This window comes from Barbus barbus, assembly GCF_936440315.1.
Source record: "Barbus barbus genome assembly, chromosome: 8".
Lineage (NCBI taxonomy): Eukaryota > Metazoa > Chordata > Actinopteri > Cypriniformes > Cyprinidae > Barbus > Barbus barbus.
The window spans coordinates 8823733-8840261 of NC_136736.1; the positions used below are offsets into that span (position 1 = coordinate 8823733).

A 16529-nucleotide genomic window follows, 5' to 3' on the forward strand; every position below is an offset into this window, starting at 1 on the left:
AAAAACAAATCTTGAATATTCACATGAAGTTCCTTTTGCAACACCATACAGTTTGCAAGAATTTCAAAAATCCAAATTAAATCAAATAATTTAAATAATAATTCAATTCAAATTTCTAACTCTATTATTTACGAAGTATTAGTTTGTTATAGTCCAGACTCTTTTTCTGTACAGTGAAGTAAAGAGCATAGTGTAAAAAGAGCCAATAAAACTAAAAGCAAGTGGCGCGGTGAAAGCAGCCAATCGGACGCAACCAACTCTGCAGATGCTGATTGGTTGACGCTTTTATTGCGCGTGGTGTTTTACGCTTATTCACGGTCACAACTACGTATATTCTTCCAGCCTTGAAGCACCTCCTCAACGAGCAAACGGAAACGACTACGCAAGTGAACTAACGCGATGTCCCAGGAACAATGTTGCCAAGTCCGCTGTTTTCTAGTAGGACTTTAACCATAGATATTTATACACATATCTATGACATTAACAATATTGCCGCGGGTTGTTTTTAATTTTTTAGCCCCTTGAACGCGATTTTTACCCGGCACCCTCTCGAAAGGCGATTGGTCTAGATTTGAGTAGCAATTGGGCGGGTTTGCTGTAAAAACCTGGCAACCCTGCGCCAAGAAATTTCCTGCTCCGTGTCAATTAGAAGCGCACAAAGTCATTCAAGATGGTGTTAGAAAGTATCTCCAAGATTATAAAAGTACAACTTCCAGTCTACCTCAAGAAACTGCCCCTTCCGGAAACAATCGGCGGCTTTGCGAGACTCACAGGTATGTGTTTTATCACACAGTCACAAGCGTAGGAGGAAAGTTAAGTTAAGCGCGCATGCCTGCATAGAAAGAGTGATGTAAGTGTCTTTGTTTTCCGTCTGTTAAACACTCAAATAACTCATAACGTATTCATTGGTTGGGAAAATGCAAGTTTTAATGATCTTCCATCTTCCATGCAAATTCTTGAGAAGATGCTCAATACGTAGTGTCTCTTTGCACTGTAAGCGATTCTGCTTTCGTATACAAAATATCCACAACAGTGAGCGTCTGTTTTAGACATGTGAAGGACAAAATATGCAGAGCATCTGACAGCATGCTTTCATTGCTTTGCTTTATTATAGTAACATAAAACATGACACAAATGCACAACAATTTGCATCTACAGGTGCATCTCAGAAAATTAGAACATGACGAAAAAGTTTTTTTTTCTTGTAACTTATTTCAAAAAGTGAAACTTTCATATATTTTAGATTAATTACATGTAAAGTAAAACACAAAGTTTTTTTTTATTTTTTTATTTAGATGATTTAGAGCTTACAGCTCATGAAAGTCAAAAATAAGTATCTCAAGATATTAGAATATTTACATCTGAGTTTCAATTAATGACCATCTCTACAGTATAAATTCCGAGTATCTCTTGTTCTTTGAAACCACAATAATGGAGAAGACTGCTGACTTGGCAATGATCCAGAAGACAATCATTGACGCCCTCCACAAAGAGGGTAAGTCACAGAGGGTCATTACTGAAAGGGGTGGCTGTTTACAGAGTGCTGTATCAAAGCATATTAAATGCAAAGTTGACTGGAAGGAAGAATTTGGGTAGGAAAAGGTGCACAAGCAAAAGGGATGACCGCAAGCTTGAGAATACTGTCAAGCAAAGCTGATTCAAACACTTGTGAGAGCTTCATAAGGAGTGGACTGAAGCTGGAGTCAGTGCATCAAGAGTCACCACGCTCAGACGTCTTCAGAAAAAGGGATACCAAGCCACTTCTGAACCAGAGACAACGTCAGAAGCATCTTACCTGGGCTAAGGAGAAAAAGAACTGGACTGTTGCTCAGTGGTCCAAAGTCCTCTTTTCAAATGAAAGTAAATTTTGCATTTCATTTGGAAATCAAGGTCCCAGAGTCTGGAGGAAGAGTGGAGAGGCACAGAATCCAAGCTGCTTGAAGTCCAGTGAGAAGTTTACGAAGTCAGTGATGATTTGGGGTGCCGTCACGTCTGCTGGTGTTGGTCCATTGTGTTTTATCAAGTCCAGAGTCAATGCAGCCATCTACCAGGAGATTTTGGAGCACTTTATGCTTCCATCTGCTGACAAGCTTTATGGAGATGCTGATTTCCTTTTCCAGCAGGACTTTAGCACCTGCCCACAGTGCCAAAACCACTTCCAAGTGCTTTGCTGACTATGATATTACTGTGCTCGATTGGCCAACCAACATGCCTGACCTGAACCCCATATGGAATCTATGGTATATTTTCAAGAGAAAGATGAGAAACAGTCAATCCAACAATCCAGACGAGCTGAAGGCTCAATAGTGCCTCAGCAGAACCACAGGCTGATCGCTTCCATGCCACACCACACTGAAGCTGGAGTTTGTGCTAAAGGACCCTGACAAAGTATTGAGTGCATAAATGAACATACTTTAAAGAACTTGAACTTTTCTGTTTTGCAAATCCTTTTTTTGATTGATCTTAGGAAATATTCTAATATTTTGAGAGGCCGTATTTTTGACTTTCATGACTTGTAATCTCTAATCATCAAAATTAAAACCAAAAAACTTTTGAAGTGTTTTACTTTACATGTAATGAATCTAAAATATATGAAAGTTTCACTTTTTGAAATAAGTTACAAGAAAAAAGGAACTTTTTCACCATGTTCTAATTTTCTGAATTGCACCTGTATAAATGTTAAAGCAGCCTTTACAGACAACTAAGCAAATTTCATTGTAATGCAACAGTTAATTTTCACTAATGCACATGTGCATAAGTGTGTTAATCATTGAAGATTACTTTATCTGTCACTTACCACACTTATTTTTTCCCACAGTAAGCAGAAGAGCTCTCACTAATTAGGTTCTGTTGTCATTGTGATGATTAAAATACAGCAAACTCTATGATGAGTTGTAACTCCTGATTGTGTCTCAGTTTCAGAGTGGCTGCGGCTCCTACCGTTATTGGGCATTTTGGCTCTGTTGGGTTATCTGACCGTCCGGCCCTTCCTGCCCAAGAAGAAAAAGCAGAGAGACAGTCTAATAAATCTGAAGATCCAAAAAGAAAGCCCTAAAGTGGTGAATGAGATCGACATAGAGGACCTGAGGACTCCAAATGTTTGCTACTGCCGCTGCTGGCGATCTAAAACGGTAGGAGGTTCAATGCCTGAGAGAAATAGGTCTAAAGGAAATTTTAGTAAATTCTAAAAAAAATTTTTATCTTATTTAAATAGGTCATATCATGAGAAACTGTAAAGTAGATTGATGTACTATGAACATATACCAAAGTCAATTCAAATTTTGTATAGCACTTTTCACAATACACAGTTTAGAACAGCTTTACAGAAAATCATGATGCTATTATTTTAATGCATTAGGGAGATAATATATTTTACATTTTCTGATGATAACAAGCAATCAAACAGTAGGGGAGATGGAGAAGGGGGGGGACATTGACTTATTGGCACTAAAAAACAGATCAAAGAGAGAAAAGTATTCTAAAATTAATTAAAAATATATGATATTGATATTATATAAAAACTGCAGTGAAACTATTAACATTCATATGTGTGGAAAAATAAAAAAAAATGTATGTGTGTGACTTTTCACTTCCTCTTTGCGAGTGTCATTTTTGTCAAAAGCCTCAGGGTGCCTAAAAAGCACTTACTATCAACATTTAAATTGTTCTTTCTTATCTTGCAGTTTCCTGTTTGCGATAAATCGCACATAAAACATAACGAGCTGACCGGAGACAACGTTGGTCCACTTATTCTTAAGAAGAAGACTCTGTAGCCCTCCTGCTTTGGCCCATAATACATTAGGTTTTCTCCACTGAAAAACCTACTGTAATTTAGTTTGTTGTACTTACCCAAAACTATTTCCAACTTGTTATTGTGGTATAGAGATGCATAGGGCTGTAAATTCTAACTATAATGCTCAAGATATTGTGGTTGATCTGAGAGATTAAGTATATTACTTTTTGTTACATTGCTCTGGTATGTTTACTTTTTATACTTGGCAAATGTAGTAGATTTTTGTGTGCAATATAACTCCATAGGCCGTAGGAAAAAATGGCGATTACCGTCACCGTCTTCTTGGACATGACAGTGTCTTTTCTGTTCTTAATCTTTATCTAGATTCAGTTTAACGTTAAGTTGCCTTTTACTATTACTGTTGTGTTGTCATTATGATAAAATGTGTTTGAAATTTTCTGAGACAATATAAAAAAAATTAAATGCTTTTCAATGTGAAGTACAGGATTTGTTTTTGTAGTTTTTACTTTCTGCAGAATTATTCCTAAACCAACAAGAGTTCTACAATGTTTGCTAAACTATTGAAAAGTGTTCAAGTGCAGGATACTAAACATGACTTGTTTGCATACATAGACATTTCACATTGCATTACATTAACAAATGCTTTTGTCAAAGCTATGGTTATACATTTCAAATACTGCAATATTTATCAATGTAACAAAGAAATGTGGCCTCTTTTCACTTCCACCTGAACCAACATGCTGTAACAATTACAATTCATAATATGTATGCATTCATTCCTATTCAGAATAGTTAGACAATCCCTTGGTTCTTTTTTGTGCCATGGTTCATATCAGATGGCTCCCGTTCATAGATATTTTCATAAAAGTTATATTTGTATGTTAACTGGAATGTGCCTAATTTGTCAAATAAAAGGTAACCAAACTTCTTTTACATCCATCTAAATGCTGTTTTTGTTTTTCTTATCTGTTGTGTTAATCTAATAAGTGTGAGCGATGGAGTTTTTGTTTCTTTTGTGTACTTTTCCTAAAACACACAATGGTCTAACTACCACACCCAATGCTTAAAGTCTTCTCTGAAAGTAACAGTGCTGCTTATTTACATCTGATTTGCCTTAGATGATATAACAAGATATGCTTTCAAATATGAACGGGGGGGTTTTGCCTGTCATTTACTGAAAAGGCAAATGTCATTCATTTTCTACAGCAATACATCTACAAATAAACTACACATACACCACAGAAATCAAGTTGTTATATAAAGATGGCAATTTAAGAATAAGGTCTAAAATGTAGTCATTTAATTGCTTAAATTAACAGTGCCTGCATGTAGCATTACCATAACATAACCACAACACAAAACCTTGTCATTTTGAAGCAGGAAACATAACCCACTAACAGCTTTCACAAGAGATATCGACAATGCCCTTTCACATAACTCTGTATAACATTTAAAATACACTTATCATAAATATAGTTCATATAAATATACCATTTGTCATTCTATTACTACTAATAAAAAATCCTTTACGTTCTAAAATTGCTTCCACTGTAAACAAAATGTAACTGAGCTCTGAAGTGACCACATCATTTTTACAGCAGTATTTGATTGTATGTATAACAGAGCTGACAAAACATCTGTACAAACTCAGATTAATCTCAGAATACAGATCAATGACTGTTTTCGGAATCGTTATTACCATACTATTGCTGCAGTATATAATATGCCTAGAATACTTGGATAAACGACAACATTTGCCAAAATGTAACTCTTGCATGAAATACTCTATCCTGCAATGTACTTAACTTGATGGATAAATTGAAAGAAACTTCTTTTTCTAGCCTTATTTGATCAGGATGTTATTTTTTTGTATATATAACTAGGCATGCATAATAGTGAACATTTCTCTGTGTCCAATTCTTTGGTTAAGGGCTATTAAAAGCATGAAATTACTTACCAATTAAGTCATTTTAATGCTTTTATGTCACACCAGGATAGTCACTTGTGAAGGCTTTTGATGCGTCAGCCAATCAGTGTTGTCATTTATATGTCTTTTTTGTTCATGCCACTTAAAGTGTAATCATATAATAAAACTGGCATATGTGGTTTCTCTAAAGGCTTCGAGGACTTTGACATTAAATTTAATTATATTGTATTATAGACAAGCTGTAAATATAAATATAAAAATATAGAAGGCTGTATAAAGTATATACTGCACAGTGTTTAGTAAATAGTTTGCTAGTATTCCATTCCGAACATAGTCATGACCACTACACAACTTTCTGTAACACTGATATGCAGTCACTGCAGACTCTAGATCTAATACTGTATATCTGTATGTAACAAATACTATCAACACAAACATAAGCCAGTTAGAAAATAAATTATATTCATAAACATGTTTTTGTACTTTATAGTGCTGACAATGATCCCTATAGTGTTCGATCTGTCAAAATCCCACCTTTTAAAGGAGAAAAATATCTTATCACCTGTAAAAGCAACCTTGGAAGGTAAAAAATGAGAGTTCACTGAAAAGCGTGTCTGCTACTTTTGCAGTTTGACTTCAGAGGGTCGCAGTATTGAGGAGTTTGAGAATCCACTTTGAAGACGAAAAGGATCAGCAGCAGCCTTAGACGTCGGGTTGTCACTTCCCAGAAGCATTCCAGAAACATCACAGGGCACTCTCATAAGTCACCGGGGTCCCCGATGCAGATAAAGCACCTTGACTGACAGCTACAATTCAGAAAATGACAATTAACTCAAACATTCATTTAATTCCAGTTGCTTTTTACATCTATTTATATACAGAGTAAATAAAAATATGTACCGTAGGCAATAAGAGGGGTTAATTTAATATTTTTACACAGAACATATGAATTTGACAAAAACTGAATGTACTGGTCCCTGTTATAGAAGCTGGAGCATTTTATGTTTTTTAACACATTAGCAAAGTGTAATTATAGCCACCATTGTACAAACAATAAAGCAAACGCAGAGTGAAACAGGACAACGTGTGACCTGCCAGCATGCAAATTCACCAAACTGTGGTAATACATTTCCATGTGCATCTCATGTCGCATGTTTATCAAAATAGATTAGTTGCTATCCATATATTTTTGATGGCAAGACAACTGCAGAAACCTACTTCAGTATTATTTGCACAGCTAAGCAGTTTAGATTTGACCCAAACTCTGTTTACGATCTATAAAAAGCAGCATCCTAAACCATCTTGACTGATGAAAAAAAATTGTATAGCAACTTAACACTCGTTCACGCACACCACACAAATAGCACTTCTCATGTGAAGAGCAACTAACGTTCATGTTGCTAAGCTAATGACCTAATGCTGTAATACACACTGTAGAAGATGCATGTATATATATCTGCAGATTCTTAATATTTCTCCACATTTTTTCATGTGTCATATCTTATGCTTAACCAGTCTACATTTGTTTGCATATATTTTTACATATTTGGTAAAATGTAATTTATTCCTACAATGGCGAAACTGAATTTTCAACAGCCATTAATTCAGTGCTAATATTTTATTTTAAATATAATATTTAAATATCACATAATAAATTTTATATTATAATATATTACATATTATATATGTCATAATATCATATTCTATATTCTAATTATATTCTAATCATTTTATGAAATCATTAAATTACTTAATTCCACCATGTCTCTTAGCTACACAATCTTGGATTGTCTTGGGTCAAAATTATTGCTATCGTAAGAAAAAATAATAATCTTTTATGCCAAAAATCATTAGGATATTCAGTAAAGATCATGTTCCATGAAGATTTTTGATTAATAATATGCATTGCTAAGGACCTCATTTGGACAACTTTAAAGGCGATTTTCCTCAGATTCCAGATTTTCAAATAGTTGCATCTCAGCCAAATATTGTCCAATCCTTACAAACCATACATCAATGGAAAGCTTATTTATGCAGATGTATAAATCTCAATTTCACAAAATTGACCCCTATGACTGGTTTTGTGGTCCAGGGTCACATATGTTCTAATCTTTATTTGATTTCAATTGTTCAAAATCAATCAAATAATAAAAACATTTTTGAAACAAAATTGTGTTTCCTGACCAATAATATTATCCAAGCAAAATTTGTGCCAACTCTTTGGAACTGACTTCAGAATCCTGCCAATGGTTCCTTAAAATGTTGCCTAGGTGGGCAGCTCACTCTATATGACGTGTGTGCGTGTGCGTGTACAAATATCTCACCCCACTCAGGATTCTTTGGTTTCTGCAGGAGTCGAGGGCCGAGCAGGCTGATGAGGAGCGCTCCAATAGGAGCAGTGATGAGAATGGACAGCACAGCCACAGTGAGGACGTCCATGCCGTACCTCTGCAGCTCAAGGTCATTCTTGGAGCGCGCCATGTCCAGAGCTGTAGAGCCAATGGCAGCCTGAAAACAATCACACAGCACTCATAGGTATCTGATGTGCATTTCATTTTTTTGTCATTTAGCTCACACTTGTCTACTAGAAGGACTGAGTAAAAGACAAAGGCACAGTATAACAGAGGGTCTATTTGTTAGACTTGGCAAGTATACCTGTACTGTGGCTTTAGGCATCCAGGCTAGAACGATGAAGACTTTCTCTTTCAGGTTAAAGCCGGCTCGCAGTACTACAACAAAAGTGATAAGCAGGCGTACCGCGAGTGCGATGAACAGGGCTGCTATACCCAGAACTGCAGACATATTACATTACAGTTGGTCAACTGCATGTTTGAAATGCTATACATGTGAAAAAGTGTACACTGCTGACATCCCAATTACTTTAGTGTATTCCAGCTCTTTTACTAAAACCAGTTTTGTTTAAATGACAGTGTAACAACTTGAGGGTGTAACACTCACACACAGTCGTGACCTCCAAAGAAGTAATGATAACCTCAGCACCGATGAGACCAAAGAGAAGAGGCTGGAACACCTGCCAAAACCTCTCCACCACCTCTTCCACTGGAGCCTGAAACACACATACACACTGACATTAGACGTGTGATCTGAGCAAATGGGGAGAAAGATTTATTAGTGCTGACACAGAGAAAAAGAACGCAAGTAAAACCATATAATTTAGTTTTCCACTCCAAATATACTCTTCAAAATCATACATTGATTTAAAAATGTAAGCCTAACATGTAGACTTTGTAAAAATCTAAAGCAAAACAAGTGTGCCAAGAAAAAAAAAGACTAGTCTTGCACATCCCTGCTGTGTTTGGGAGGAGAGATTCAGACCTTAGCTTTCCCCCAGCCTATTGCAGCCACAAACGTCAGAACTAGCGTACAAAGTCCTCCTGCACCAGGAACCCCGGCCACATTACTGCCAAACAAAGCAAACACGGCCAGCCCCAACACCAGGAAAGAACGTTTCAGCACGAGGTTTCCCTGTGTGTTAGGACAAAAGACAAATCATCAATAGTCATGAAACCTGTTAAACAGACAACATCAATTTCTGAATTCAACATGTACTTCTCAATCATAAAGCTGTAGCTCACGTACCTGGTCTCTGCTGGGGAAGTAACGTAGAAAGTACCCTAAGGCCACACCAGCAACCGCACCACCTAATACCTCCAGTGGTCCCCTCAGCACATTTAACCACACACTGCCTGCAGAGGGCGAAAGAGAGAACACTAAAATAAAATGGGACCACTAACACCAAGGAAGTCCATAAAACTTGGAGCAAGAACCCTACAATAAATCTTAAAGGGATAGTTCACCCACAAATGAAAATTCTGTCATTAATTACTCACCTTCATGTCGTTTCAAACCCGTAAGACCTTTGTTCATCTTCGGAACACAAATTCAGATATTTTTGATGAAATCTGAGAGCTCTCTGACCCTCCCATAGACAGCAAGGATCCTAACACGATAAAGGCACAGAAACGAAGCAAGGTCATCGTTAAAATAATCCATATGACATCAGTGGTTCCACCGCAATTTTACGAAGCTACAAGAATACTTTTTGTGCTCAAAGAAAACCAAAATAACTTTATTCAACAATTAATCTCCTCTGTGTCACCCTATAGTGCCATTTTGGAGAGCATCAAATACGTAAACAACGTACATATATACATATATATATATATATATATATATATACGCAGATACGTTGTTTACGCTTTGATCTGAATGTAAACAGCTTATCCACGTATGAAAAGGTCTTACAGGTTTAGAACGACATGAGGGTAATTTATGACAGAATTTTTGGGTGAACTATCCCTTTAATATACAAAATGTTATACCATATTGACCCGAATATAAGACAATGTTTTTTTTTTCTTGGAAATACATGTGAAAAAACGCAGTCGTCTTATATTCAGGGTCTAGACTTTGACATGTCAATAATACACCCACAACAATAGGTGGCGCCAAATAATGTGCCATGAAATATATAATGTAATGTGTGTTGTAAAGATTGCGAGTGAAAACAAAAGAGAAAGAAAAGCTTACCATATGAGTGTCATGTTATCCTGATGGGACCAAAGTTCCTCTGTAACTGATTTTAAAACGTAAGACAGTACCCAGATTTGAAGACTAAAATAAGATTTCACTTCTAATGTTAATAAAATTTTGGTAGGCTACTATTAGATGGATAGACTAAATGTTATATAATTCAGATGGGCTACCTGTTATGGTATATCAAAAAGTGTATATTTTTAAATGTGATTGTTGGTACATTTTACCAGTATTTACCATACTTTCAAAACAAAAGTTAAAATAGGAAAAATATACAATATGAAAATAATTTAAGAAAAAATGTGTTTTACTGAGAAAAAAAAAAAAAGATTTGGTTTTCAAAAAGCCTTTTTCCAAAAGGCACATCTGGAAAAAGGGGGATCATTCATGTACATGCACTATTGAAAGGTGAGGTGTGTTTAAAAAAAAAAAAAAAAAAGAATTAATTGTAATACAAAAATATGAACTGTTTTCAACATTGATAATTATAAGAAATGTTTCTTGAGCTCCAAATCAACATAATAGCATGATTTCTGAAGTATTGCATGTTAAGACTGGAGTAATCAGCTGCTGATAATTCAGCTTTGCCATCACAGGAATAAATTAGATTTTAAAATATATTAAAATAGAAAACAGTTATTTTAAACTGAAATAATATTTTACAATATTATGGTTTTCACTCATTTTTTTGATTAAATAAATGCAGCCTTGGTGCAATTTAGCACAATGTAGTCTATCCTAAACATCTTGCATCTGTGTAAAAGCACTTTGAATTCCTCTGTCAGACTGGTTAAATTATTAGTATCACAATCAAAATGAGTGCTGAATCAAATGTCTGCTGACTTGGCACCCATGTCGGCACTGTTCATATCCAAGATCTCTCATTAATTACATTTTTTAGGAATATAGTCTGTATTTGTATCTTTGCATTTGTATTTGTATCTTTTGGTGTACCTGTGGCGAAAGCTATACCCAAGCAGGTGGTGAAGCAGGTAATGGCAATGATGTCATCAACGCTGCATGCTGCCATGAGTAGAGTAGGTATACCCTGCTCTAAACCGTACCCTTGCTTATGCAGAAGCAGCATAGATGGAACCACAACAGCAGGAGAAACGGCCCCAAGAACAAACCTACCAAGCAGAAAATGGCAGCAATTAGGTTGGTGGCAGCAGACATTTCAGAGATGTTCTTGTCTTATCAAAATCAGTGGTTTACCCTAAAATAAAGCCCCAGATCCATGGAAGACCCAGTATTAAATAGGAGACCACAGCCATAGCGGTTGCCTCGAAGGTGAGAGGGAACATGGACAAACGCAAACACACGCTTTTGAGCTTCTTCAGAGCCTGAAATATAAAAGTGAAAAGCCTTTGTGAAATGAAACTGGATATTAGCAAACAATATGGTGTTTGGCAGAAAGAGAATTCTCAAGAGCATGAAGGTACATCCTCTTGGGTTAGCAGTAATGTTTTTGGTGTAACTCTACAGGGGTCGGTGGGGTTTCATACCTTTCCGTCTAATTCCAGCCCAGCCTTGACCAGAATGACACCCAGTGCAATGTTCCTCAGAGAAGCAGACCATCTAACATCAATGTAAACTGCATCTGTCACAACAGGGATGTTTCTGAGTATAAACCCTGCCAGCAGCATGCCTGCGAACACACGCAGAGAAAACACCACAACTGAATAACACAAACAGAAACCCCATAGTCATTCATTACAGTTCTCACACTGACAATGAAACTGACCACTCTGAGAAAAAAAGACAAAAATGAAGAAATAACACAGGCAGTTTATCTTCGAGCTGTGGGGGGAAATTGAATTATACACTACCGTTCAAACGTTTGGGGGGCAGTGAGACTTTTTAAATGTTTTTGAAATAAGTCTCTTATGCCCTAATCTTTACATTTATTTGATCATATGAAATGCAATATTACTGTATAATAAAATGCAGAAATTTTGTAAAATATCATTACAATTTCAAATAACTGTTCTCAATTTTAATATATTTTACAATTATTTTTATTCCAGTGATTCTAATATGCTGATTAGGTGCTCAAGAATCTTTTTTCTTATTTTCAATGTTTTTGAAAGTTCAAAAGAATAGCATTTATTTGAAATAGAAATCTCTGTAACATTTAAAAAATAAAATAGTCTTTTCTGTCACTTTTGATCAATTTAACGTGTCATTGCTGAATAGAAATATCGTACTAATTCCGAATTTTTGAAAAGTATTGTAAATTAGTCAAATACACATTTGCAATCAATTTAAAACTTGCTATGAAGTCGACGTTCAAAATTAAAAGTTCTTATAGAAGTTAACATCAGAATGACTTCATTTTTGGGGCTATTTTTTGTATTCATTATGACAATAGTATAATGGTTATATATTTTAACATAAAAGGTAGAATTGCAGTATGTACTGTGCCATATGCATTGCAATCCATCCCTAACACAGCAATTATTTTCTTAGATTGAGGTCACATTTCCCATTTTATTGAAATTCCATAGGTGACAGCAATCAAAAAATTTCCAAATGCAGATTTCGCTCAAGTTTGAGTTAGTCACGTGAATTCACCATGCTGACCAACAGAAAACTGTGCTGTATGCAAGTGTTGTGTAGTAATTACAACATCATTAACAACAGACAACAACACAGAAATTGCTCATACCAAGTAGTGGAGGTAAAGGTGGCACGTTTGGGAAGTGTATGCGTCCAAACAGTTTTCCCCCGGCTACAGAACAAATAAACAAGGTCACGATGCCAAAGAGGTTCCCGCCAGGAAGACATTCCTTCTCTGTAATGGACCAAACAACCCCAAAGAGCACTGCGGCCATGGACACTACAAAGGGGACAAGAAAAAAACAGATACTGTGTTCACAGGAACAAATTTAAATATATTAAGGCAAAAAACAGCTGTATTCAATTGTAATAACATTTCATAATATTACTGTATTTTTTTATTAAATAAAATATCAAATTTCTTTAGAAAACCTTCAAAATCACCTTCTGACCCAAAGCTTTAGAAAAATAGTGTATGTGTAATCTCTATCATCATTTTTGGGAAGATTATTGACCCTTTTCTAACCTTTGGTGATAATGGTGTCCAGCAGGCCTCTGGGTGGACACGGGCACAGTCTGCGCAGCCATGGGCAGCATTCGTACGGAGGGTCTGTGTTAGTACAAGCGTCAACTGAAGACACCGGTCGAGGGACATAAGTCGTCTCTTCGGTCATACTCGGATTGGGGCTCTCGGAGCGCTTCGGAACCACCAGAACTGTCTGACTGACAGTAAGGTGATGCTGTTGGAGAATGAATAAAGAAGCATGATCTTAGTAGCAAATTATAAATTTGTAGATGTTTTTATCCAGTGCAGCATATAAGACATAGTACTGTATGATGTATTTCCATAACTCTGAGATAGAGCTGCAAAACAATTGATTGAGATTAATCGCATTATGTATATATAAATACACACACACACACACGTATATATTTAAAAAAATATTTCTCACGTATATATTTAAAAAAATATTTCTGTGTATATATTTATACTTGTATATAATTTATATACAAGTGCATAAGTCTAACCTATCTATTTTTCCTTAATATATGCATGTATGTGTTTGTATTTATATATACAAAATAAATATACACAACACACACATATAGTATGTAAACATAAACTTTTATTTTAAATGCAATTAATCGTTTTGCAACCCTAGTCAGAGACCACACCTATTGTTTTCCATTTAAACCTGGAGAGAAACAAAGGAAAGGAAAGGAAAGGAAAGGAAAGGAAAGGAAAGGAAAGGAAAGGAAAGGAAAGGGAAGGGAAGGGAAGGGAAGGGAAGGGAAGGGAAGGGAAGGGAAGGGAAGGGAAGGGAAGGGAAGGGAAGGGAAGGGAAGGGAAGGGAAGGGAAGGGAAGGGAAGGGAAGGGAAGGGAAGGGAAGGGAAGGGAAGGGAAGGGAAGGGAAGGGAAGGGAAGGGAAGGGAAGGGAAGGGAAGGGAAGGGAAGGGAAGGGAAGGGAAGGGAAGGGAAGGGAAGGGAAGGGAAGGGAAGGGAAGGGAAGGGAAGGGAAGGGAAGGGAAGGGAAGGGAAGGGAAGGGAAGGGAAGGGAAGGGAAGGGATTTTATTATGTTATTATATTGCAGCCTTTTGGAGTTAGCCTATAAATAAAAAATATCTGCCATTTACAAATTTTGTGTAAATACATGTACATAAACAGACTGTGTAAATCAACATAAATGCCATGTAAGATGTAGCTTCTGTTTAACCTTTGCAGTTTAAGGATGGCTTTGACTGACTAGAAGCAGTCTATATAGTATTATGATTGACTGCACAGCAGAAACTTTGAGTGAGAAGTTGAAAAGAAAAAATATGTGTATTAAATTAAACAATGCAAAACAGAAGCAGATATGACACTGGTCTCAGTTTTCTCCGTGTATTTGAAAGTACATGAACTGTTGCTCTATAAAGCATTAAAATATTTGTTAACTGAATAAATTAAGTGTTGAACCTTAGTTGTCCATTAAGGCTTGAGATCATTTTAGCTACATACTGTAACATCAATAAAGGCATCTGTCCCATTTTAAAGAACCACTATTGAAATAATACAGACAAAAACAGCATATAGTGGGGAATTGTGACTGATAACCTACTTCTGCATGATTTCCCCAGGCGGAGGCTGCATCCTCGGTCGTCTGTGAGTATGTGGAGTGGGCTGAATGGGGTCTGGACTGGGCATCCTCCATGGCACTGTACTTCTGCTCTATCCTCGCTCGAGTTTTCTAGCCATTGCACGTGATCATGGCCGGCTCCTGTTTATCAACACTCATCTCTGTAAATATTACAGCGTCTGCCTATCGATGAAGCCTTAGCTGTTGTCAATGAACTTCAAAGAGGAAATAACACGAGTACTAGAGAAGAAACCGGCTGGTTAATCGGATTGTGACAGGACTAACCGCGACGCCTAGGCCATATGGTCCTTTTTAGACTGAAGAGCGCATGGCATATGGTCTGTTTGTAAAACCATGGTAAACCCCTCACTGATGCATTACTGGCACCAGTCTTCTTAGTCCAGATAGTCTTATTTACAGCATCTTCAAATGTCGTCTATATAGTAACATATAAGATCAGTGTTGTGCAAGTTACTGCCAATCTGTAATACATTACAGATTACTTGTTACTGTTATTTAAAAGTAATCCCTTACCTTACAATATTACTGTCTCAGAATTGTAATGCGTTACATGACTCCTGTATTACTTTTGAGTTACTTTCACCAAAATATGTTCAGAAGTAGAACTTAACATTCTAAAATGACAAAATGTACTAGAGCCCTGCCCCAATGGCAAAGTGTTTATATTTCGTTCCGGCTTTTTATTAAGTTCATTTAGAAAAAAACATTGAGTATTTTTTGTTCATCAAATAAGTTTTTTTCTTTCTTAAAGTAAGAAGCGGCCAGCGGCAGACCGGCAGGCTGATCATAGCTTATGCTTGATCAATTTAGCCTTCTCAAATCATCATGACTTGCCTAAAATAAAATCTATAGATATATTAAAACAGTTCAAGCATATAACAATGTTTAAACCTTTAAACTAAATGTGCGCTGCATCCAGTAGTTTGTGCAGAGAGTGGAAGCTAAAGCGCAGGACATGAGGCACCAGCGCAATCAATTACAATTTTTTTTTTCAATGGAAACAACTTATGCCATAATTTTTGCTCATAAGAGTAATACATAATTTGTAACTGTAAAGGGTCTACTTTTATTTGTGTGCACTCACAATATTAAAAAAACGTTGTGCTTTTATCTTGAACAGGAGCGCTTCACAAAAATGAACCGAAAGACAGCGAATACATGCCTCACAGACATGATAAATATCTATATCGAAAGCTTTAAATTACTACTTAACGAAATAAATAAAAACAAAAACTATTTAATATAATCGTTATCCGTGAAGATGCACTTCTCTCTAAAGGCGCGTCTAACGAGGAGATGGCGAATCCTTACTATTTCCCCCGGACACATTCATGGTAATTACTTTTGCTTTATTGTGTGTATTTGAAGGCAGAACTCTTCATCTGTGCTGACGGCTCGCTGCGGGACACTAAACACTGCCAAGTCGGTCTTGACAGTCGCTGCAGCACGGACTCATGTTGTTTCCATGATGGATGTCTAAAATATAAAGAGAAGGAGAAGCCTAAAACAGCCTCGTCTGAACTATGACGTGAATATTGGCCCGAAGCCCGGCTCTATGGATATAAAAAAGTCAGAGCCTGACTTTAAATTAA

At 36.4% G+C, this 16529-nt stretch overlaps 2 protein-coding genes across 2 annotated transcripts; one reads left to right on the plus strand and one right to left on the minus strand.

Moving 5' to 3' along the window:
* The first annotated feature begins 316 nt into the window (after positions 1–316).
* LOC306873958 (CDGSH iron-sulfur domain-containing protein 2) lies at positions 317–4696 on the plus strand. Its single transcript, XM_079423565.1, has 3 exons — positions 317–773; positions 2917–3131; positions 3684–4696. The coding sequence occupies exons 1-3, from the start codon at positions 671–673 to the stop codon at positions 3771–3773; spliced, it is 408 nt and encodes a 135-aa protein (XP_079279691.1). The 5' UTR covers positions 317–670; the 3' UTR covers positions 3774–4696.
* Positions 4697–5038: 342 nt separating this feature from the next.
* LOC306873954 (sodium/hydrogen exchanger 9B2-like) lies at positions 5039–15128 on the minus strand. Its single transcript, XM_079423560.1, has 12 exons — positions 14899–15128; positions 13324–13537; positions 12907–13077; positions 11744–11886; positions 11454–11581; positions 11193–11368; positions 9282–9388; positions 9018–9167; positions 8640–8748; positions 8337–8473; positions 8006–8189; positions 5039–6487 (listed from the first exon to the last, which is right to left on the minus strand). The coding sequence occupies exons 1-12, from the start codon at positions 14989–14991 to the stop codon at positions 6426–6428; spliced, it is 1674 nt and encodes a 557-aa protein (XP_079279686.1). The 5' UTR covers positions 14992–15128; the 3' UTR covers positions 5039–6425.
* Positions 15129–16529: the final 1401 nt, after the last annotated feature.

Excerpts from the sequence above, each read along its gene's own strand:
- LOC306873954 (XM_079423560.1), bottom strand. The coding sequence starts at position 14,991 with ATGGAGGATGCCCAGTCCAGACCCCATTCAGCCCACTCCACATACTCA. Across the intron at positions 9,168-9,281 it reads ACTTCCCCAGCAGAGACCAG|GGAAACCTCGTGCTGAAACG; the intron begins GTACGTGAGCTA and ends CCTAACACACAG. Across the intron at positions 6,488-8,005 it reads ACCAAAGAATCCTGAGTGGG|CTGTCAGTCAAGGTGCTTTA; the intron begins GTGAGATATTTG and ends TCTGAATTGTAG.
- LOC306873958 (XM_079423565.1), top strand. The coding sequence starts at position 671 with ATGGTGTTAGAAAGTATCTCCAAGATTATAAAAGTACAACTTCCAGTC. Across the intron at positions 774-2,916 it reads CGGCTTTGCGAGACTCACAG|TTTCAGAGTGGCTGCGGCTC; the intron begins GTATGTGTTTTA and ends ATTGTGTCTCAG. Across the intron at positions 3,132-3,683 it reads GCTGCTGGCGATCTAAAACG|TTTCCTGTTTGCGATAAATC; the intron begins GTAGGAGGTTCA and ends CTTATCTTGCAG.